Source organism: Micromesistius poutassou (genome assembly GCF_964030765.1).
Source record: "Micromesistius poutassou genome assembly, chromosome: 1".
Classification (NCBI taxonomy): Eukaryota; Metazoa; Chordata; class Actinopteri; order Gadiformes; family Gadidae; genus Micromesistius; species Micromesistius poutassou.
Genome location: NC_140271.1, coordinates 13527907 through 13546027, shown reverse-complemented (window position 1 = coordinate 13546027; position 18121 = coordinate 13527907). Strand labels below are relative to the sequence as shown.

Below are 18121 nucleotides of genomic sequence, written 5' to 3'. Positions count from 1 at the left end.
CTCCTCCCCTCGTCCCCCCCAGCGTTTGCCCCCTGGGGGGTCGTGGTCCTCCTCCCGGTGCCCGCCGCCCCTCCAGGCAGGGGGGGTCCGGCCAGGCCAGAGTAGGGCCTCAGCAGGGCCTTCTTCTTTCTGCGACGCTGGGTGAAGGAGCACTGGGCCCAGGTCGCCGGTGGGGGGCTCTCAGCGTCAGAGTCCCCGGGGAAGGAGTACACGTCTGGGGACGCTTCTTTGGCTTGGACCCCCGGCGGTTTGTGCTTCACCTGGCTATGGACGCCCACCTCCTCGCTGGGCCTCTCCCCCCCCTCCTCGGTCTGGGTTTGGCAGCGGTCCTTTGGTTTCACTCTGGTTGGCTCTGGGGGGTCTGGCACCTTCCAGACGCCGCCCCCCACCCCTGGGGAGAGAGGGGAGACATTTGAGGTTAATCCCATGCTTGAAGTATTATATGATAGATGGATACAAAGATGGTAAAAGGACTGCATTCATACAGCGCTTTCCTAACCAGTGGCCACTCAAAGCGCCATACAATATTGCAATATTGTATGGCAATATTGCAATATTGTAATATATATTACAATATTGCCTGACATTCACACATTCATTCACACATTTACACACCGACGGCGGAGTCAGCCATGCAAGGCGACAGCCAGCTCGTCGGGATCAGTCAGGGTGAGGCGTCTTGCTCAGGGACACCTCAACACTTAGCTAGGAGGAGTCGGGGATGAAACTAGCAACCTTCCGGTTACCAGCCAATCCGTTCTTCCTCCTGCACCACATGCCACCCCCCCCATGTGGTCACACATGATGACGTTTATATCAGGTTTGGTGCGGTTAAGGTCAGGGTAAGGGTTAAGGGTCGGTTGGGATCAATCCCTCATGTGAGTAAAGACAGTGTGTGTAGTTACGTTCTGTCCTGGGTGGCTGGCCCGGCCGGGACATATTTGGCTCCTGGGTCCTGGTGCCCCTCTGGTTATTGTCAGACGTGGCTATAGGGCCCTCTCTGTCCCTCTCTCCTGGTAAGTGCTGCGTGTGTGCAGGGGTTTGGTCATGCTCCCCATCCGGCCTGTGGGGAAACAAACCACAATTGATGGACTAGATTTAAGAAGAAACATCTAATAACAACTATATTATATATATATATATATATTCTATCCTATAGCATTCTTTTATATTCTATCCTATATATTCTTTCCTATGGTATTCTATTTTACCCTATCCTATAGTATCATATTATATTCTGTCCTATATATTCCATTGCATTATATTCTATAGTATTCTATCCTACAGTATTCTATTATATTCTATCCTATCCTATTCTATCCTTTATTATTCTATCCTATAGTATTCTACTCTATTTTATTATATTATATTCTATATAATCTATATGGTGATCATCTCGTTCCTGCCTTTCCCCTACCTGAGCCCAGAGGAGGGGTGTCCTGGACTGTGATTGGCCAGGCCGTGGGGGTTTGCAAAGTGCTGAAGGTCCTCCTCTGAGACACACACGCGCACACACACACACACACACACACACACACACACACACACACACACACACACACACACACACACACACACACACACACACACAAGTAAGTGGGCAAGCAGACAATAAAGGTAATGATGTCTCAGCAAGCTGACAGCCGATGAAGTGAGGCTGAGATAGTGTGTTGTACTGACTAAGAGAGAGCATCCTGGCCTCTGCAGACTCTGGGACATCTAACGGCGTTTTCCCATGAGCACTTCTGGCCGAACCGAACTGCGCTGGATTGCGTTTCCACTACCAGTTGAAGCGTGCCATGCAGTGCCCTACCGTGCCGTAACACGCCTGAGATGGACCTGTTCTTGTGTACGCGATGCATCGCCATGCATGCAGAGTATGGCTGGAGTCCTGAACAGCTTGACTCTTTAGTAACCGTTTGCTCATTTAAACCGCGGTGATGTTAGTTTGACAGTATTCTCTTGCAAAACTAAACAGCTCGTTAACATAGGACAGATTTCTTCCAGATTAGTCCTGGTCTAATGACTGGACAGGACTAATCTGACATAAACCGGCTTTCGATGAACGTTTGAAATTAGGAGGCAGACAGGGGGATATTGAACATGGAGCTCATCATTGTGGTTCAGTGTGCGTGTCGCCGTCTGAAACAACCCAAAAATATTAAATCTCTAAAAGTAACTAATCTGATATCAGGGTAAACTAAATGGGCAATAAAAGTGTGAGTGTTGTTGCCATCGTCGACTCAAGACAAATCATCAGTTGAAGACACTCCTTCAAGCAGGAAGCCCGGTTGGGATGGAAACGTGAATCCCAGCCGCTTGGTCTGCTTGACCGAACCGAACCGAACCGAACCGAGCCGATCCGAGCCGAACCGAGCAGAACCGGTCCGAGACAGTTTAGTACAGTGGGCAAACGCCATGAATGATGTGGACTCTGCAACAGTTAAAGGAGGCAGACAAACTGTTTCTAACATGTCACCCTACTTTAAATAAAGAGACAGTACAAACACATGATGCTTAGGAACTAATGCAGAAACAAATGAATAGAGAATTAATAAATATAATCATATGTAACGTCAGTGTTTCACTGTGTGTCTGTAACTGTACAGTGTCTGTTACACTGTAGTTTCTGTATTTATAATGATTTAACTCTGTTATTAAGTCATCCAGGTCTGTTGCTTTAAAGCCAGGATGCTGATCAGCCCGTCCCAGTGTGCCAGCGTCAACAGCTCCTTACCGTCTACGGTCTCCTTCTCCGAGTCCGAGTCCCAGGTGAGGGAGGAGGGGAAGGACCTCCTGAGGGACCCCCCTCTACCCTGGTCTCTCCCCGGGTGGTCTCTCCCCGGGTGGTCTCTCCCCGGGTGGTCTCTCCCCGGGTGGTCTCTCCCCGGGTGGTCTCTCCCCGGATGGTCTCTCCCCGGGTCTGTCACCGTCTCGCCCGCAGCGCCCGGCCACGATGAGCTGCTGTTACACATCCTCTCCTCTCCAGCGCTTAACGATCCAGAAACCTGGCATGGCGGACATTTTGTACTTATTATTATCTATTTTAATTTAAGCACCTTTAATGCAACACATTTGTGTGACGTCACCAAGTGGGCGGGCCCCAATACTCGCAACAAATGACAGACAGGCGCTACTCAAACGAACACCAATCACTCAAACCTCACACGTCACATCATGTCTACAGTCTCCTCTCCCTCTTATATCTCTATATTTGAAAAAGAAAAACTACATAACAGGACATTAACGAGCCGACCGGCTCTGGAAGCCTTTTCCTCCCGCTACCTCCCCTCCCAACACATCGCTTCTCAGACGTCGTCCCTCCTGCTCCTACCTCTGCGGTGCGGCTGGAGCTGGTGTGGTCGCCCGGGGGGGCACAGCTGTTCCCTGGGGCGACACGGGGGCCCTCTGGGTCCATGGTCCCCGGAGGACCGTGCGGAGTCCCTCTGCCCGGCGGCTGGCCTACATCCTGCAGCGTCCTGTACGCCAGGTAACTGGGACAGACAAAGACGGAGATGGGTGGGCTGTGCATCTGGACGACAGTTCGATGAAAACAACTACCGACATGAGACTTCTGAAATGTTCTTTAAGTGTCAAAAACAAATCCTATCTCCAGGATTTCATTTCGCAGAATCCGAGGCGACTCGTCTGCTCTGCAGGTTAACTTTCGCACCATATGACTAGTAGCCAACCTCCATGATAACACGGCAGGTCAGACGGATCCACGACCAACCGAGGCCACGTCCTCTACGCGCCAGAACCACCGGGAGAACCCCGGTACACATCCGGGGGTGCCGCAGGCTACAGTCGCGGTCCTCACCGCCTACGGAGGAGGACGTGTCGGATGGATAGCGATCGAATCCCGGCCCGTCGGACATTACAAAGTGCGACTGTCCGCACATCGGCGTCACAGCGGAATGTGCAGGAGGTGTTGTGTAGTGAGGTACTCACGGAAGACGGCCTGGTTTGCAGGATCACAGCTCTGTGTTCATGCACCGTCGGTCATATCTGGATCAGGCTTTAGATAGCGCCTCCTAAGCGGTTCCTGTGCACGGCGTTTCGGATGTCATCTTCGGGTAAGTTGGTGTTTGGTTGGAGGAGGACGCCGGAGCCAGGCTGGACTCCAGGCTGGACTCCATGTTATCCGGGCGGGCCGAGGCTGCGCTGCGCTGCGTGCGTAACGTCAGGGCGGGAGGGGGGGGGGGGAGTCTGCAGAGAGCCTCCCTCAGGAGGGGGGAGTCTGCAGAGAGCCTCCCGTTTGAGGGGGGAGTCTGCAGAGAGTCTTCCCCAGGAGGGGGAGTCCGCAGAGATCCTTTCTCAGGGGGGGAGTCTGTGGAAAGCCTCCCCCAGGAGGAGGGAGTCTGCAGAGAGCCTCCCCCAGGAGGGGGAGGAAGACAGCCCACCCCCCCCCCCCCCCCCAAGACCAAGTTCAGGTCCCATTGTTCAGGTGGAAGTTTGTTGTGGGAGGCTGTGCTTTATTCTTTGGTTCTGGTGGTTCACTGATTGTTCGTGAAGAAGTGGTGTGTGAATATGAACCTGGTTAAAACTAGTGAGGCTCATGAGGTCTCATAGGGGGCATGGCGCACACTGGTTATGTTTGGATGATCTAGGGTTGTGGAAACAGGTGGACTGTGCTGATATTATGAGTCAGGACTTATAAAGGATACACTGTTAACCGAATGCTCATCAATATGCAGCCTAGTTATTGGTTTGTAATATGATTTGCTTTTGAATAACACATATGTCTTTATATTGATAATCGGTGTGTCTTACGGGTTTTATGTGTGCAGCAGTTTCACCAGAAAGGACAGAATATGTTGACGTTACTGTGAAATAGAAACAGTAGAAACTGTTTGGCGCTCCCTAGCGGCGAATAATATATTTTAAATATCGCTTCAGTTTTAAACTAACTATTTGCATTTAATAAAAAATAAATGAAAATCCAGTTCCACCACAAATGTTTATTTTATTGTTGGTTTATCCATATTCTGTGGTCTCAGTGGTTTTCTGCAGATGTTTTACACTCTGGTGACGTTCTGTAAAGAACAAACACAGTGACTTTAGACAGTGTCATATAGTTGTAATAACATCACATTTTACATTTACATTTAGGACGTTTAGCAGACGCTTTTATCCAAAGCGACTTACAATAAGTACATCTGTCAGGAGAAAGAAAAACGACAATAGTGCCAGGAAGTACAACATACAATAACAAACAGTCCAGGACCAGTAGCAGCCCTCTCACCCCAAAGTGCTCCCAGCCGCTGATCTCCCGGTACAGAGCGTCTCCGGGGCATGTGGTGCTGACCAGCTGCCGGTGTCCATGCACCGTGTAGTTGGCCACCAGGTTGTCTTTGGCCACGGCGCAGCCCGCCAGCCGCTGCCTGACCAGCGCCAGGGCGCTGTTGACGGGCACGGTGGAGGAGTAGTCCCCGATGAAGGCCACGCCGTAGCCCTTGGTGTTGTGGCCCAGCGTGTGGGCTCCCTGCCAGTGCCAGCCCCGCCCCTCGTACAGCGAGCCGTCGGAGCCCGCCACGAAGCTGAGGGAGGAGGGGGAGAGGAGGTGGAGCGCTGGTGATCCCTCGTTGGAGGTACAACGGACACGGGCCACCCCAGGGTGAGAGAAGGCCAACGCTCTACCAGCCGAGAAGTACCAACACCGTTCAGTTGGTGGTAGGCGGCCATTGTGTTCCTGTGGCCCTGGGGGTGAGGAGGTTCGACCCTGGAGGACACCAACCCCCCCTCCTCCACCCACCTGTAGCCTCCTCCTCCCCCTCTCTCCCCCACCCACCTGTAGCCTCCTCCACCCACCTGTAGCCTCCACCTCCCCCCCTCTCCCCCACACACCTGTAGCCTCCTCCTCCTCTACCCACCTGTAGCCTCCTCCCCTCCTCCTCCACCCACCTGTAGCCTCCTCCTCCTCCACCCACCTGTAGCCTCCATCCACCTGTAGCCTCCTCCCCTCCTCCTCCACCCACCTGTAGCCTCCTCCTCCTCCACCCACCTGTAGCCTCCACCTCCCCCCCTCTCCCCCACGCACCTGTAGCCTCCTCCTCCTCCTCCACCCACCTGTAGCCTCCTCCCCTCCTCCACCCACCTGTAGCCTCCTCCTCCTCCACCCACCTGTAGCCTCCTCCTCCACCCACCTGTAGCCTCCACCCCCCCTCCTCCATCCACCTGTAGCATCCTCCTCCACCCACCTGTAGCCTCCACCCCCCCCTCCATCCACCTGTAGCCTCCTCCTCCTCCTCCACCCACCTGTAGCCTCCACCCCCCCTCCTCCTCCTCTTTCCCCCCTCTCCCTCCCACCTGTAGCCCCCTCCCCCCCCACCCACCTGTAGCCGATGTCGTCCCAGCCGCGGACGTCCTGGTGGAAGCGCTGCATGGCCCGCATGTCCTCGGCGCAGCTCTGGAAGGTGAGGCAGGGCGCGGCGGGGGTGGAGGTGTGGTGAACGTAGAGGAAGGACAGCGGCAGGGACAGCAGGGTGGGGGTCCCGCGGTACGGCGCCGCCTGCCACATGCAGCGCGGGACAATGGGGGGGCAGTCTGTGGAGGGAGACGAGAGGGAGAAGACAGGAGGGAGAAGACATGAGTGGGTTTTCTAAACTTCTCCACCTTCCTTTGTAGTACGACCCTCCCCCCATACCTCCTCCCCCTACCACCAGCTACATGTAGCCGACGCCCCCCATCTCCTCCCCACTCCTCCCCCTCTGTGGCCGACGCCCCCCTTCTCCTACCCACTCCTCCCCCTCTGTGGCCAACGCCCCCCTACTCCTCCCCCCTCCTCCACCTACCAGTAGCCGACGCCCCCCTTCTCCTCCACCCTAATCCTCCTCCTTCCTCCATCTACCTGTAGCCGATGCCCCCCTACTCCAATGTGGCACCATGTGCATTGATAAGATTTGCACAATCTCTGTGGGAAGACGATTCCTTCCTTCTTGGACGTTCTATAACCCTTTCTGAGCTCCTCACCCTGTGCTCTCAGTGCTATGCTGCTGTCTTCTCTCTCCGGGTGTTTTTAACAAAGGGTGTGCACCAGTTCTTTGCAGCTGCTAAAATTTTGGATGGCCTGCTTCCTGTCACTGGTTCTCACTTCTTACCACTAGCATCACATTACCATCATTTGAAACGGGGGACATTTGGCTGGTGAGTGACCTGTTACTCATGTTGGATCTTCAAGTCCTACATGCTCTCGCTCTCTCACCCATGAACCTGAGCACAAACTCCTTCATCTCCGCGTTGACCAGCGCCACCACCTGGTTCCTCTCGGTCTTCTTAATCTTGGGCCTTCCCTCCAGTCGGAGCTGGAGGTCCAGGGCTCGCAGTACCTGCTTGGCCAGCAGGGGGGGCTTCCCCACCTAGCACAATATAGGATAAGACTACTGTAAGCAGATAATTGTAAACAGTTGAGGCAAACATGATTGACAGCATATGCTAGCATATATATTCTTGATTATTATCTGTGTCTAAACTCTAAAGTTTATATTATTATAGCCCTTAATCCGGGCTGAAGTCTCAGAAGGCTTCACAGGCCAAAAGTAAACAACCCACCCCCCTAACCCTATATCCCCTTAAACCTATAACCCCTAAACCCTAACCCTATAACCCCTAACCCCTAACCCTATAACTCCTAACCCCTAACCTCTAACCCTATAAGGAAAAACTCAACTTATTATACATTATACCATTGTATAATTGTCTAAACCCTAAAGCTAAACCCTAAGCTACTACATTATTGAAAAATAACTTAATATGATATTATTATAAATAATACCAGCTGCCTGAAGTTGTCCCTGCGCTGGGAGGCCCTGAGGCCTGGGGCTCCAGTAGAACTCAGCGGGGGGCCATAGTAGCGCCTCAGCAGGCCACTCAGCGAGCACCCGCCCCTGGGCCGGGCCGAGGAGAGGTTCATCCCCAGGACCAGCCCATCCATCCCCCCGTGGACCAGGGCGGTGGTGAGGGCCTGGGGCCCCGCCAGGGCCCGCCCCGACAGCCTGAACTCCCTGGGGGAGGACGGGCTGTCCCAGCAGCCGTCGGGGAACAGGGGGGCAGAGGGGTCCCTGACGGCGAGCGCCAGGGGTTGGGCGAGGGTGAGCTGGAACAGGGCCCGGGCCCGGCCCCTGGAGGCCCCAGAGAGGAGGCCGGCCTCCAGGCCCAGGAGCACGGGGCCCAGGGCCACGGTGGTGCCGTCCGACGTCAGCACCACCCCCTCCTCCCTCCCGTCCCGCCGCACGCAGTGGGCCAGCGCCCGGGCGAGGTAGAGGGGCGGGGCGGTGGCGTTGGCCCCTGACTGGGCGGTGGTGGCATTGGCCCCCGGTCGGGCGGCGGTGCGGCGCCCTAGGACGTGGCGGAGGAAGGGGTCCTCTAGGTAGGCTGGGCGGGTCAGGAGGTGGAGCAGGGCGGAGGGCTCCATGCCAGGGTGGCTGAGCTCCAGCTGCTCCACCGCCGCGATGAAGTCGCTCATGTGCCAGGTGGGGGTGGCTTCACACACACACACACACACACACACACACACACACACACACACACACACACACACACACACACACACATACACACACACATACACACACACATAAATATACACACATATATACACACACATACACCACACACACACACTCACACGTAAACACACACACACACACACACACACACACACAAACACACATAAATACACATACCACCGGAATCAAAACAAATTAAAACAGGTTTAGGGCATCCGTCATAGTCACATGATCTGTATCAACATAACATGTTATTACGACTTGGCAGAAATACAGTGGACTTTATTTGACGATGAACTTGAAGCAGAACTTCCAGTAACAAAGTCAAGGTAACTGTAGTGTACTTTTTCGAGTTTAGGTTGTATTAGTTGCACTGTAATAACACACTGGACATCCTAACAGGGCCTTAAAGTGTGTCCATGTACATTTGTCCATTAAAGTCTACAACTGAGGGAGCGGCACAATCAACCTCTCCATTCAGATGTAGTTACAGACACACTCAGCCTCTTCACATCGGCCCACTGTCACTGCCTATACCTCATGTATGGAAGCCCCTTTAGAAAACTAGTTCCTACCTTCCATGTGAGTGGCGGCCAGCCCCATCAGGACGGCCAGGGTCCATCTCCAATAAACGGCCATGGTGCGTGTCTGCTCTGACAGCTGCGACTTGCGTGTGGTCCCCTTGGTCACTTCCCTGTCCTTTTGAAGTACACAGGGACAGTGCTGCTGTCACCACACCTGTACACCTGTATGCCTGTACGCCTGTACACAGATAGGCTGGCGGGCTGGTAGGCTGGGGCCGCGCGGCTGGGAAGTTCACACCTGTACCTGTTGACACTGACCGTTTGTTTGTGTGCTCAGGCGTCTCAGCTCTGAGCTCTGAGCCAGGTCACAGAAGGTAGCCCAGTCTTTATTCAAAGGGTTTGTAGTAGAGAAGGAGTGGCAACACATCGGTTGTTACGGGATCTCAGACAGATGTGCTGTTCTGTCAGACGTCAGACGTATATTCTGCTGTTGGGTCAGACGTCTGTATATTCTGCTGTTGGGTAATATCATACATGGTTTATTAATAATGCCTGGGACATTGATGCATACATCGTTTGTACGTCAGACTGCATTATAGGATGTTCTGCTGGTGATGCCATTTTGAGATGAGACGGTTGTGAAATTTAAAATCCTGAATAAACATAAATATACCATAACATAGGCTTAGCGAGAAACGTTGTTTTGCCATGTCAAGCCAAGAGAAACTATGAGTTACTCAACGTGCAAAAAACCCAAAGCCCCATACCAACAACATTCCTGTGCTGTGTCCCAATGTACCAGCCCTGTAAACCCCTGAAAACTATTCAAACGAGTATGACTTAATCCTTTAATGAGTCTACTTTGAATTGTGTAGACTTATGTGTTCTTTAAATGTTGTCTGTCAAGTTAGACAAGCATATATAATCTATGCTTCCATATAACTTCCCTTGACACACGTTATTACAATATAATTACTTTTTATATATTTATTTATTTTTATATATGTGTAATACATTTACATAATTGTAAAATAATTTACGAAAAAAAGGTTTGCTTTGAAGCAATCAGAATAAATGTTCCTCTTGCAAAAGTACATGTCCTGCAATACTACCTCTGTGATGTCGTTGGACCAATCAGTCAGCGCCTCACTGTCACATGATCTCATGATTCGGAAATAGCGGCTGGACCTGTGTGTTTATTTCTTTGTAGGTCCATGGTTTATTTACCTCCTGAAAAGTAGCAAGCTAAGGTAACATAAGGGAGGCGTTGTGTTAATTCAGATGTCAATGAGTGTGTTCTTTCAGGCATCATTGAGTTATCTTTCATGTTTATAGCGCTGTTATAACTAAATTAACCATGATAACTTAACACTGCTAAAAGCTTACAATATAAGCTAACTATTAGCTTTGTCCCTCTCCAAAGTGATGTGTTTTTCAACGAATTGCAGAGCTAACGTTTGCTAATAAGTTTTGTGTGTGTGTGTGTGTGTGTGTGTGTGTGTGTGTGTGTGTGTGTGTGTGTGTGTGTGTGTCTGTGTGTGCGTGTCTGTGTGAAAGTATGATAGTGTTTGTATGTATGTAAGTGTATATGGTCAGTGTGTGTGTGTGTGTGTGTGTGTGTGTGTGTGTATGTGTATGTGTATTTAGACTTAGTGTGCTAGTGTCTATGTATGTATGTATGTATGTGTGTATGGTTTGTGTGTGTGTGTGTGTGTGTGTGTGCGTGCGTGTGTGTGTGTGTGGACAAGCTGGAGCAGGCCAACGACCACGACAAGACGTACTCCATCATGGAGAATGAGCCGCTGCTCAATGACTGCCCCTCGATGCCCACGGAGAACCGCACGCTGAACTGGGGCGGAGGCCATGCTCACCCTCAACGGTCTCCCCGCCCGGGCCAGTGAAAGGTCGACGAGGCGGTCATCGCCAGGGACAAGGCCCTGGACGGGAGGTAGAGAGGGGGAGGGAGGGAAGGGGAGGGAAAGATTCAGAGGCGTCACACTCATGATCAAGTTTGATGAGGTGGTCATCGCCACAGATAAGGCCCTGGACGGGAGGTAGAAAGGGGGAGAGAGGAGGGAGGGGGAGAGAGAGGGGGAGAGAGAGGAGGGAGGGAGGGAGGGGGAGAGAGGAGAGGGAAAGAGGTGGAGAGAGAGGGGAGGGGGCAGAGGGAGGGGGAGAGGGAAAGGGGGAGAGAGAGAGGGTGAGCGAGGGGAGGGAGGGAGGGGGAGAGTGGAACAATTAAATAAAAATGAAGCATTGAAAAAGGAGTGAGGGAAATGAGTGGAAGGAGGAAGGGAGGAGAAGGATGGCATCTCCTGTTTGATTCTAAATTTATGAATTGTGTCATGTTGAAGGGGAGATGGATGAATAGTTTTATGGGTGGATGAATTAATGAATTGTTTGATGGGTGTATAGGTTAATGTGTGAAGGAATGGGTGAATGAATGGATGGATTAGGCAAATGTAACACAGCCTCACCAGACTGAAACTGAAATAAGAGTTATCCAAAAGGTTATTGGTCAACGTATTTCATTGTAGCCTAGTTAACTAGTAGTACACATTAAATTACTTTAGGGCTGTGAATCTTTGTATCAAAGTTCAGATGTGTATCATGTGTCCTGATCACATGACAGGATCTTATCTGGTCATTCTGTTCTGATCGTTTGAGGTCCCTGGGATCAGAATCAGGTCATCCAGATGTTTACACCAAACAGAGCAGAAACCTTGGTAAGCACCAGGAGAAGAGTTTGGAAACCTCTCCATTTGATGACACCAGCCTAGCCACTACAACACTATTCTAACCACACTGTTACTGCTGTAGTGGGTTGTGTCTTTAGTGTTGTGGGTTTAATGTTTAAATGTATTTTATAATAAAATATACAAACAGAAAAACTGCATAATGTATTTTGTTGAGTTAAGAGTGTGTGTGTGTGTGTGTGTGTGTGTGTGTGTGTGTGTGTGTGTGTGTGTGTGTGTGTGTGTGTGTGTGTGTGTGTGTGTGTGTGTGTGTGTGTGTGAAGGACAACAATACGAAACTCTTTCTTCTTTGACGTCCAATCAGGCGCTCTGCTGAGGCCACGTGACGGTGACGTCACCGTGATGTAGGAAGCTGTGACTTGTAATTAAAATGTTTCTCCGGCACAATTTGGACGTCACTTATCTATGATTTAATTTAGCAAACATGATTTCCGAGATTGTCCCTTTATTCTGTCTATTTGGTCGACATTGAGTGCTTCGGTTACCCCTTTCCCGGTATTCGTCAGATCATCGCAATGGCATCCTCAGCATACACCTGCATCAGCGACACAGGTCTGTTATAACCTTATATAATACCATTTATATTCCGATTCATACCTACTTTATACTTCATACATATACCTGTCTTCTCGGGAAAGAGATTCAATCGTTTTGGTTCCTATACAAGAGACTTTTTGATGATCAGATTTATTGATAGGCTCAAAATGTAAACAGATGGACTGATTTGTATTGGCTCTATTGAATAACGACAATTACACTGTAATAATAAATAAAGGGATATGTATTATATGACATAGCCTGAATGACATCTATACGATGTCGGATTAAAACATGTGTTAGAATCCAAAAGGATCTGAACGATGCAGGACGATATCGTGCAGTCCTGTGTTGTGTATTGATGTCCATCGTCTGTCCGGACAGAGAAGGACCGACTGTTCGCCTCCCTAACGAGCTATGGTTCCGCCGGGGACTCGAACCCGGGTCCCTCAGACCCGGGCCCTCAGGAGGAGGAGGAAGCGCTCCGGAGGAAACTCAAGTACTTCTTTATGAGCCCCTGTGACAAATACTACGCCAAGGGACGGAAGCCCTTCAAGCTGGGCCTGCAGCTGCTCAAGATCATCATCGTCACCGTACAGGTGATTGTGAAGTCGACACAGACACCGCGGATCCAGCAGCTTATTTCCCCCCAGTGGCCCACAGAGGTTTCACTTATGGTCCCGGTATAATCACATATATTATTATCACACAGGAAAAATAAGACAACTCTTTTCAATGGAGTTTTATGGGTGGATGGATGGATGAATTCATGACTGATTGATTGATTGATTGATGAATTAATTAGTTGTTTGATGGACGTTTGAAGCACTATTTGATGGATGAATGACTGAATTATTTCATGGGTGTACAGATGAATGGGTGGATTAGGCAAACTCAACACAGCCTCGCCAGAGGGGACCAAACCAGTTCATCCTTAATTTCCTCCTATTCGATATTAGTCCTTCTATTTTATATGAATATTTTAACATTAAATAATTTCCCCCCCCCCCCCCCCCAAGCTGGTCCTGTTCGGGCTCAGTAACCAGATGGTGGTGACCTTCAAGGAGGAGAACACAGACTCCTTCAGGCACCTCTTCCTCAGGGACTACCAGGAGGGGGTCCAGCAGGCCGTCCACACCCAGCAGGACCTGTACGGGGTCATCCACCACACTCTGGACCAGGTACACTCCCTCCCCCCCCCCCAACACGATGGACCGAATACATTCCAGCTGTCTTTAGTGTATTTCAATAGTAAAAAAGTGTGACACTTCTGTTAATAAATGCACAGACCTGTTTGAGGGGTCTGTGTGTCTTCTGATTGGGGGCTTTGTTAGTTGATCGTGTGTGTGTGTGTGTGTGTGTGTGTGTGTGTGTGTGTCTGTCTGGTGTGTGTGTGTGTGTGTCTGTGTCTGTCCGTTGTGTGCATGCGTGCGTGTGTGTGTGTGTGTGCTCCAGTACCTGCTCCTCCCCCAGACCTCCCTGGGCCGCTACGCCTACGTTCCGGGGGCGGGCTTCAACGGCAGCGCTCTGTCCCTCTGCCAGCGCTTCTTCCTCCGGGGCAGCATCGAGCCCGCCAACGACACCTTCGACATCGACCCCCGCGTGACCACCGGTAGGACAGATACCCAACGCTCTCATCACTCCTCCTTGTCCTCTTCCTCATCCTTCTATTCCCCCTCTTCCTCATCCTCCTTCTTCTCCTCTTCCTCATCCTCCCTCTTCTCCTCCTCCTTCTCTTCCTCCTCCTTCTCCTCCTTCTCCTCCTTCTCCTTCTCCTCCTCGGCAGTTTGATAGGTCAGCAGGTCTGTCACTCAGAGTACTTCTAGTCAATGATTACGCTGATGACATGTTCTAACTGTTGTTATTGCGTAGGTCTGTCTGCTCTGTGGAGCTCATGCTTACTGTACAGAGAAGAACATTGTGAAGAACTAAAGGTTGAGTTCAGTGAAAACCAATGACTCTTTTTCAGAGTGCATCGGACTGGACCCTCCCTCACCGGGCTCCCCTCAGGGGAACCAGGACTACAAGAACTTCACCCTCAAGTTCCACAAGTCAGGCATCCTCCCTAATACACTCTAACATACGCTACCAATCACAAATACACTCTAACACGCACTATTAATCACTAATACACACTGACACACAATCACACACACTACCATTTGGTTACTACAAACCAAACACATGTTCACCCAACACTACACTCCTAACACACCTGAACACACAGAATAACCTATAACATTCATTAAAATACCTACTCTAACACTCCTTAATACTCTGTCTCCTCTGTTCTGATTGGTCCTCAGGCTGATCAACGTCACCATAGACTTCCAGCTGAAGGCCATCAACATCCAGACCATAATAAACAACGAGATCCCAGACTGCTACACGTTCTACATCACGGTGGGCATCCTTCTGTCCTCTCTTCTCCTTCTCTCCTCCTCCCACCCTCCTATTCTCCTCTCCTCGTTCGCTTATCTTCACCTCATTTACATTTACATTTAGGGTATTTAGCAGGCGCTTTTATCCAAAGCGACTTACAATAAGTACATTTGTCATAAGAAGTGAAACAATATATTGCCGTCGGTACAGTAAAGATGTTCATAGAACCAAGTGCAAGTACTAACAATCGCCAGGCTAACCCCATTCCCCGTATACAGCAGTGATAGCTAGCTACTGCAGATGCTACACAATTAAGTACATGCTACACAACATGCATGCACAACACAATTAAGTACATGCTACACAATTAAGTACAATGAATGAATACAACCTGCATTAAGTGCGTTCATTAAGTGCCAGGATGTACAACAAACAATAGTACAACAGACAAATAAGGGACTGAATGGCTATGTAGATTCTAGGTGAACTCTGAACAGGTGGGTTTTGAGTCGTTTGCGGAAGCTGGTGAGCAACTCTGCAGTCCTGACATCAGCAGGGAGCTCGTTCCACCACTGTGGTCCCAAGATAGAGAAGAGTTGTGATTTAGCTGATCGACCTTTGGTTGCTCATAGTGATGGCGGTACCAGACATCCAGCTGAGGTAGTTGAGCGGAGGGTTCGAGCTGGGGTGTGTGGTTTGACTAAGGCTTGGAGGTAGGCAGGGGCATTTCCATTGACCGCCTTGTATGCCAGTACCATCATCTTGAATCTGATGCGGGCTATTACAGGGAGCCACCCCATGTCCCCCTCTCCTCCTCTCCTCTCTCCTCTCCTCCTCTCCTCTCCTCCTCATTGTGATGCAGACTGGGAGGTGAAGATGTATGTATGTAAGATGGACACTGAAGCCCTGCAGTAATAAATCTCTTCATGTGATTCCAGTCACGCTTGTTCACATGAGATCCTGTTTCCTGGAGATGACGAAACCTTCCAGGAGGGTACCGTGTTCTGCTATATGTGCTCGCATTTTTCTAAGAAATTGTATCCGTGTGCGCGCGTGTGTGTGTGTGTGGTGTGTTTGCATGTGTTTGCATGTGTGTGTGTGTGTGTGTGTGTGTGTGTGTCTGTGTGGTATGTGTGTCTGTGTGTGTGCTTGTATGCGTGTGTGTGTGTGTTATCAGATTCTCATGGACAACAAGGCTCACAGTGGGAGGGTGAAGGTCAGCCTCCAGAACCGAGCCTCCATCACTGAGTGCCGGGACCCCAACGTCTCGGGGCATGGTGAGCGATGAGCCACTCCCTGCTGACCAGGGGGCCATGATGGATCAATCAGAATGGCCTTAGTGCTCACACTCTCTGAATCGCTTCTCTCCTTTTCTCTCCCCTTCTCGCCCCTTCTCTCCTCTCCTCTCCTCTCCTCTCCTCCCCTATCCCCTCCCCTCCTCTCCTCTCCTCTCCGCTCCCCTTCTCTCCTCTCATTCTTTCCCCTCCTCTCCCCTTCTCTCCTCTCCTTCTCTTCTCTCCTCTCCTCTCCTTCTTTCCCCTCCTTTCCCCCTCTCTATCCCCCTCTCCCCCGGTCTCAGCGGACAGCTATGCCCGGGAGGTGTTTGACGTCCTGGTGGCGGTGGTGTGTCTGCTGTCCCTGGTGCTGTGTGGTCGCTCTATCCTCAGGGGGATCTTCCTGCAGCACGTAAGATGTCAGGACCGCAGAGTCGCTCAGCAGCTTCCACAAAAAGACTCAAGACTAGCTTGTTCAGAGTTAATCTAGACTCCTGCATAGCCTCCCCCCTTACCTACTCCCACCCCTCTTACGCACTTATTCCATGTTATAGTACTTAGCATCGTGTAGCATCTTATCCTAGCTATCTTTGTTGTATACGTGGAATGGGTTAACCTAGCGATTGTTAGTGCTTGGCACTTGGTTCTATGAACATCCTTACTGTACCGACAGAGATATTGTTGTTTCTCTTTCTTCTGACAAATGTATCTTGTTGTATTGTAAGTCTTTGGATAAAAGCGCCACGTGCCCTCCTCCCCCTCTGGACCAGAGTCCACGGCGTCGAGGGGTCCGCCTCATGGGGTGCATCTTGTTTCGTCCTCCAGGAGTACGTGAGGTTCGTGCAGCGGCGGACGGGCCGGCGGGCGAGCTGGGGGGACAGGATGGAGTTCATCAACGGCTGGTACCTCCTCCTCATCGTCAGCGACCTCTTCACCATCACCGGCAGCTTCATCAAGATCGCCATCGAGTCCAAGGTCAGCCGGCGACACTGAGACACTCGTTAAATGAGGATGGGCGGCATGTGGCTCAGGAGGTTGAGCGGGTTGGCTGGTAAACGGAAGGTTGCTGGTTCAATCCACGGCTCCTCCTAGCTGTGTGACGAGGTGTCCCTGAGCGAGACACTTCACCCTAACAGCTCCTGATGAGCTGGCTGTTGCCCTGCATGGTTAACTCCGCTGACGATGTATGAATGGGTGAATGTTAGGCAGTATTGTAAAGCGCTTTGAGTGGCCACTGGTTAGAAAAGCGCTGTGTAAGTGCAGTCCATTCCTTCAGTCCGGTCTCTGTGGTAACGTGTGTGTTGTCTCCCCAGAGCATCTCGTCGTACGACGTGTGTGGCATCCTGCTGGGCACCTCCACCCTGCTGGTGTGGGTCGGGGTCATCCGCTACCTCAGCTTCTTCCAGAAGTACAACGTGAGTAGAAAGACCAGCACACACGCTAGGACACGTAGCCTGAAACATGCTAATACCGCCTAGCATAGGCAGAGCACAAGCACTCATACATGCTAACACACGCTAATAGACTCTCGTACCGTTAATATATGCTAACACGCGCTGTCACACTCTGATTCACACGAGAATATGCTGATACATGCTAACAGACAAGTCAATACATGTAACACAGGTATTTATTCCCTTCTTTGTCCTCCCTTTCTTCTTTCCTTAATTCCTTTCCTCCTCCCTCCTCCTCTCCCTATATCCTCCCTGTCTCCCTTCCTTTCCCTCCCCTCCCTCCCTCCTCCCTGGCTCCTCCCTCCTCCCTCCCCCTTTGCTCCTCCCCCCCTCCCTCCCTCCTCACTCCCCCTCCTCCCCCCTCAGATCCTGATTGTGACGCTCCGAGCGGCATTCCCTAACGTCATCCGGTTCTGCTGCTGCGCCGCAGCCATCTACCTGGGCTACTGCTTCTGCGGCTGGATCGTCCTGGGGCCCTACCACACCAAGGTACACACCCACTACTACACACTAAGGTACACACACACTACCACACACTACTACACACTACCACACCAAGGTACACACCCACTACTAAACACAAAGGTACACACACATTACCACACACTACTACACACTACCACACTAAGGTACACACACACAAACTACTATACACTACCACACCAAGGTACACATACACTACTACAC

The 18121-nt window shown here is 51.0% G+C and overlaps 3 protein-coding genes across 3 annotated transcripts in view; 1 reads left to right on the top strand and 2 right to left on the bottom strand.

The window, feature by feature from the left end:
- Positions 1 to 53: 53 nt before the first annotated feature.
- LOC311394557 (uncharacterized protein) lies at positions 54 to 4091 on the bottom strand (the record flags this gene model as incomplete). Its single annotated transcript, XM_084488776.1, has 6 exons — positions 3952 to 4091; positions 3335 to 3494; positions 2738 to 3008; positions 1418 to 1493; positions 906 to 1063; positions 54 to 391 (listed from the first exon to the last, which is right to left on the bottom strand). Coding segments are annotated over exons 2-6 (927 nt in total), but the record flags the coding sequence as incomplete, so codon positions are not given.
- Positions 4092 to 4946: 855 nt separating this feature from the next.
- LOC311368673 (N-acetylmuramoyl-L-alanine amidase-like) lies at positions 4947 to 9146 on the bottom strand (the record flags this gene model as incomplete). The annotated part of the gene is made up of 6 exons (XM_084487471.1): positions 4947 to 5036; positions 5246 to 5540; positions 6336 to 6546; positions 7205 to 7358; positions 7775 to 8481; positions 9083 to 9146. The coding sequence occupies 6 exons, from the start codon at positions 9144 to 9146 to the stop codon at positions 5019 to 5021; spliced, it is 1449 nt and encodes a 482-aa protein (XP_084343597.1). The 3' UTR covers positions 4947 to 5018.
- A 3060-nt stretch (positions 9147 to 12206) lies between these two features.
- Positions 12207 to 18121, top strand: part of mcoln1b (mucolipin TRP cation channel 1b) — a 9636-nt gene continuing 3721 nt past the window's right edge. The window contains exons 1-11 of the mRNA XM_084484934.1: positions 12207 to 12339; positions 12709 to 12923; positions 13344 to 13505; positions 13780 to 13936; positions 14294 to 14375; positions 14631 to 14727; positions 15884 to 15983; positions 16286 to 16392; positions 16806 to 16955; positions 17294 to 17395; positions 17801 to 17923. Coding sequence (XP_084341060.1) covers positions 12303 to 12339; positions 12709 to 12923; positions 13344 to 13505; positions 13780 to 13936; positions 14294 to 14375; positions 14631 to 14727; positions 15884 to 15983; positions 16286 to 16392; positions 16806 to 16955; positions 17294 to 17395; positions 17801 to 17923 — 1332 coding nt within the window. The 5' untranslated portion in view covers positions 12207 to 12302. The remainder of the gene's footprint in view (positions 12340 to 12708; positions 12924 to 13343; positions 13506 to 13779; positions 13937 to 14293; positions 14376 to 14630; positions 14728 to 15883; positions 15984 to 16285; positions 16393 to 16805; positions 16956 to 17293; positions 17396 to 17800; positions 17924 to 18121) is intronic.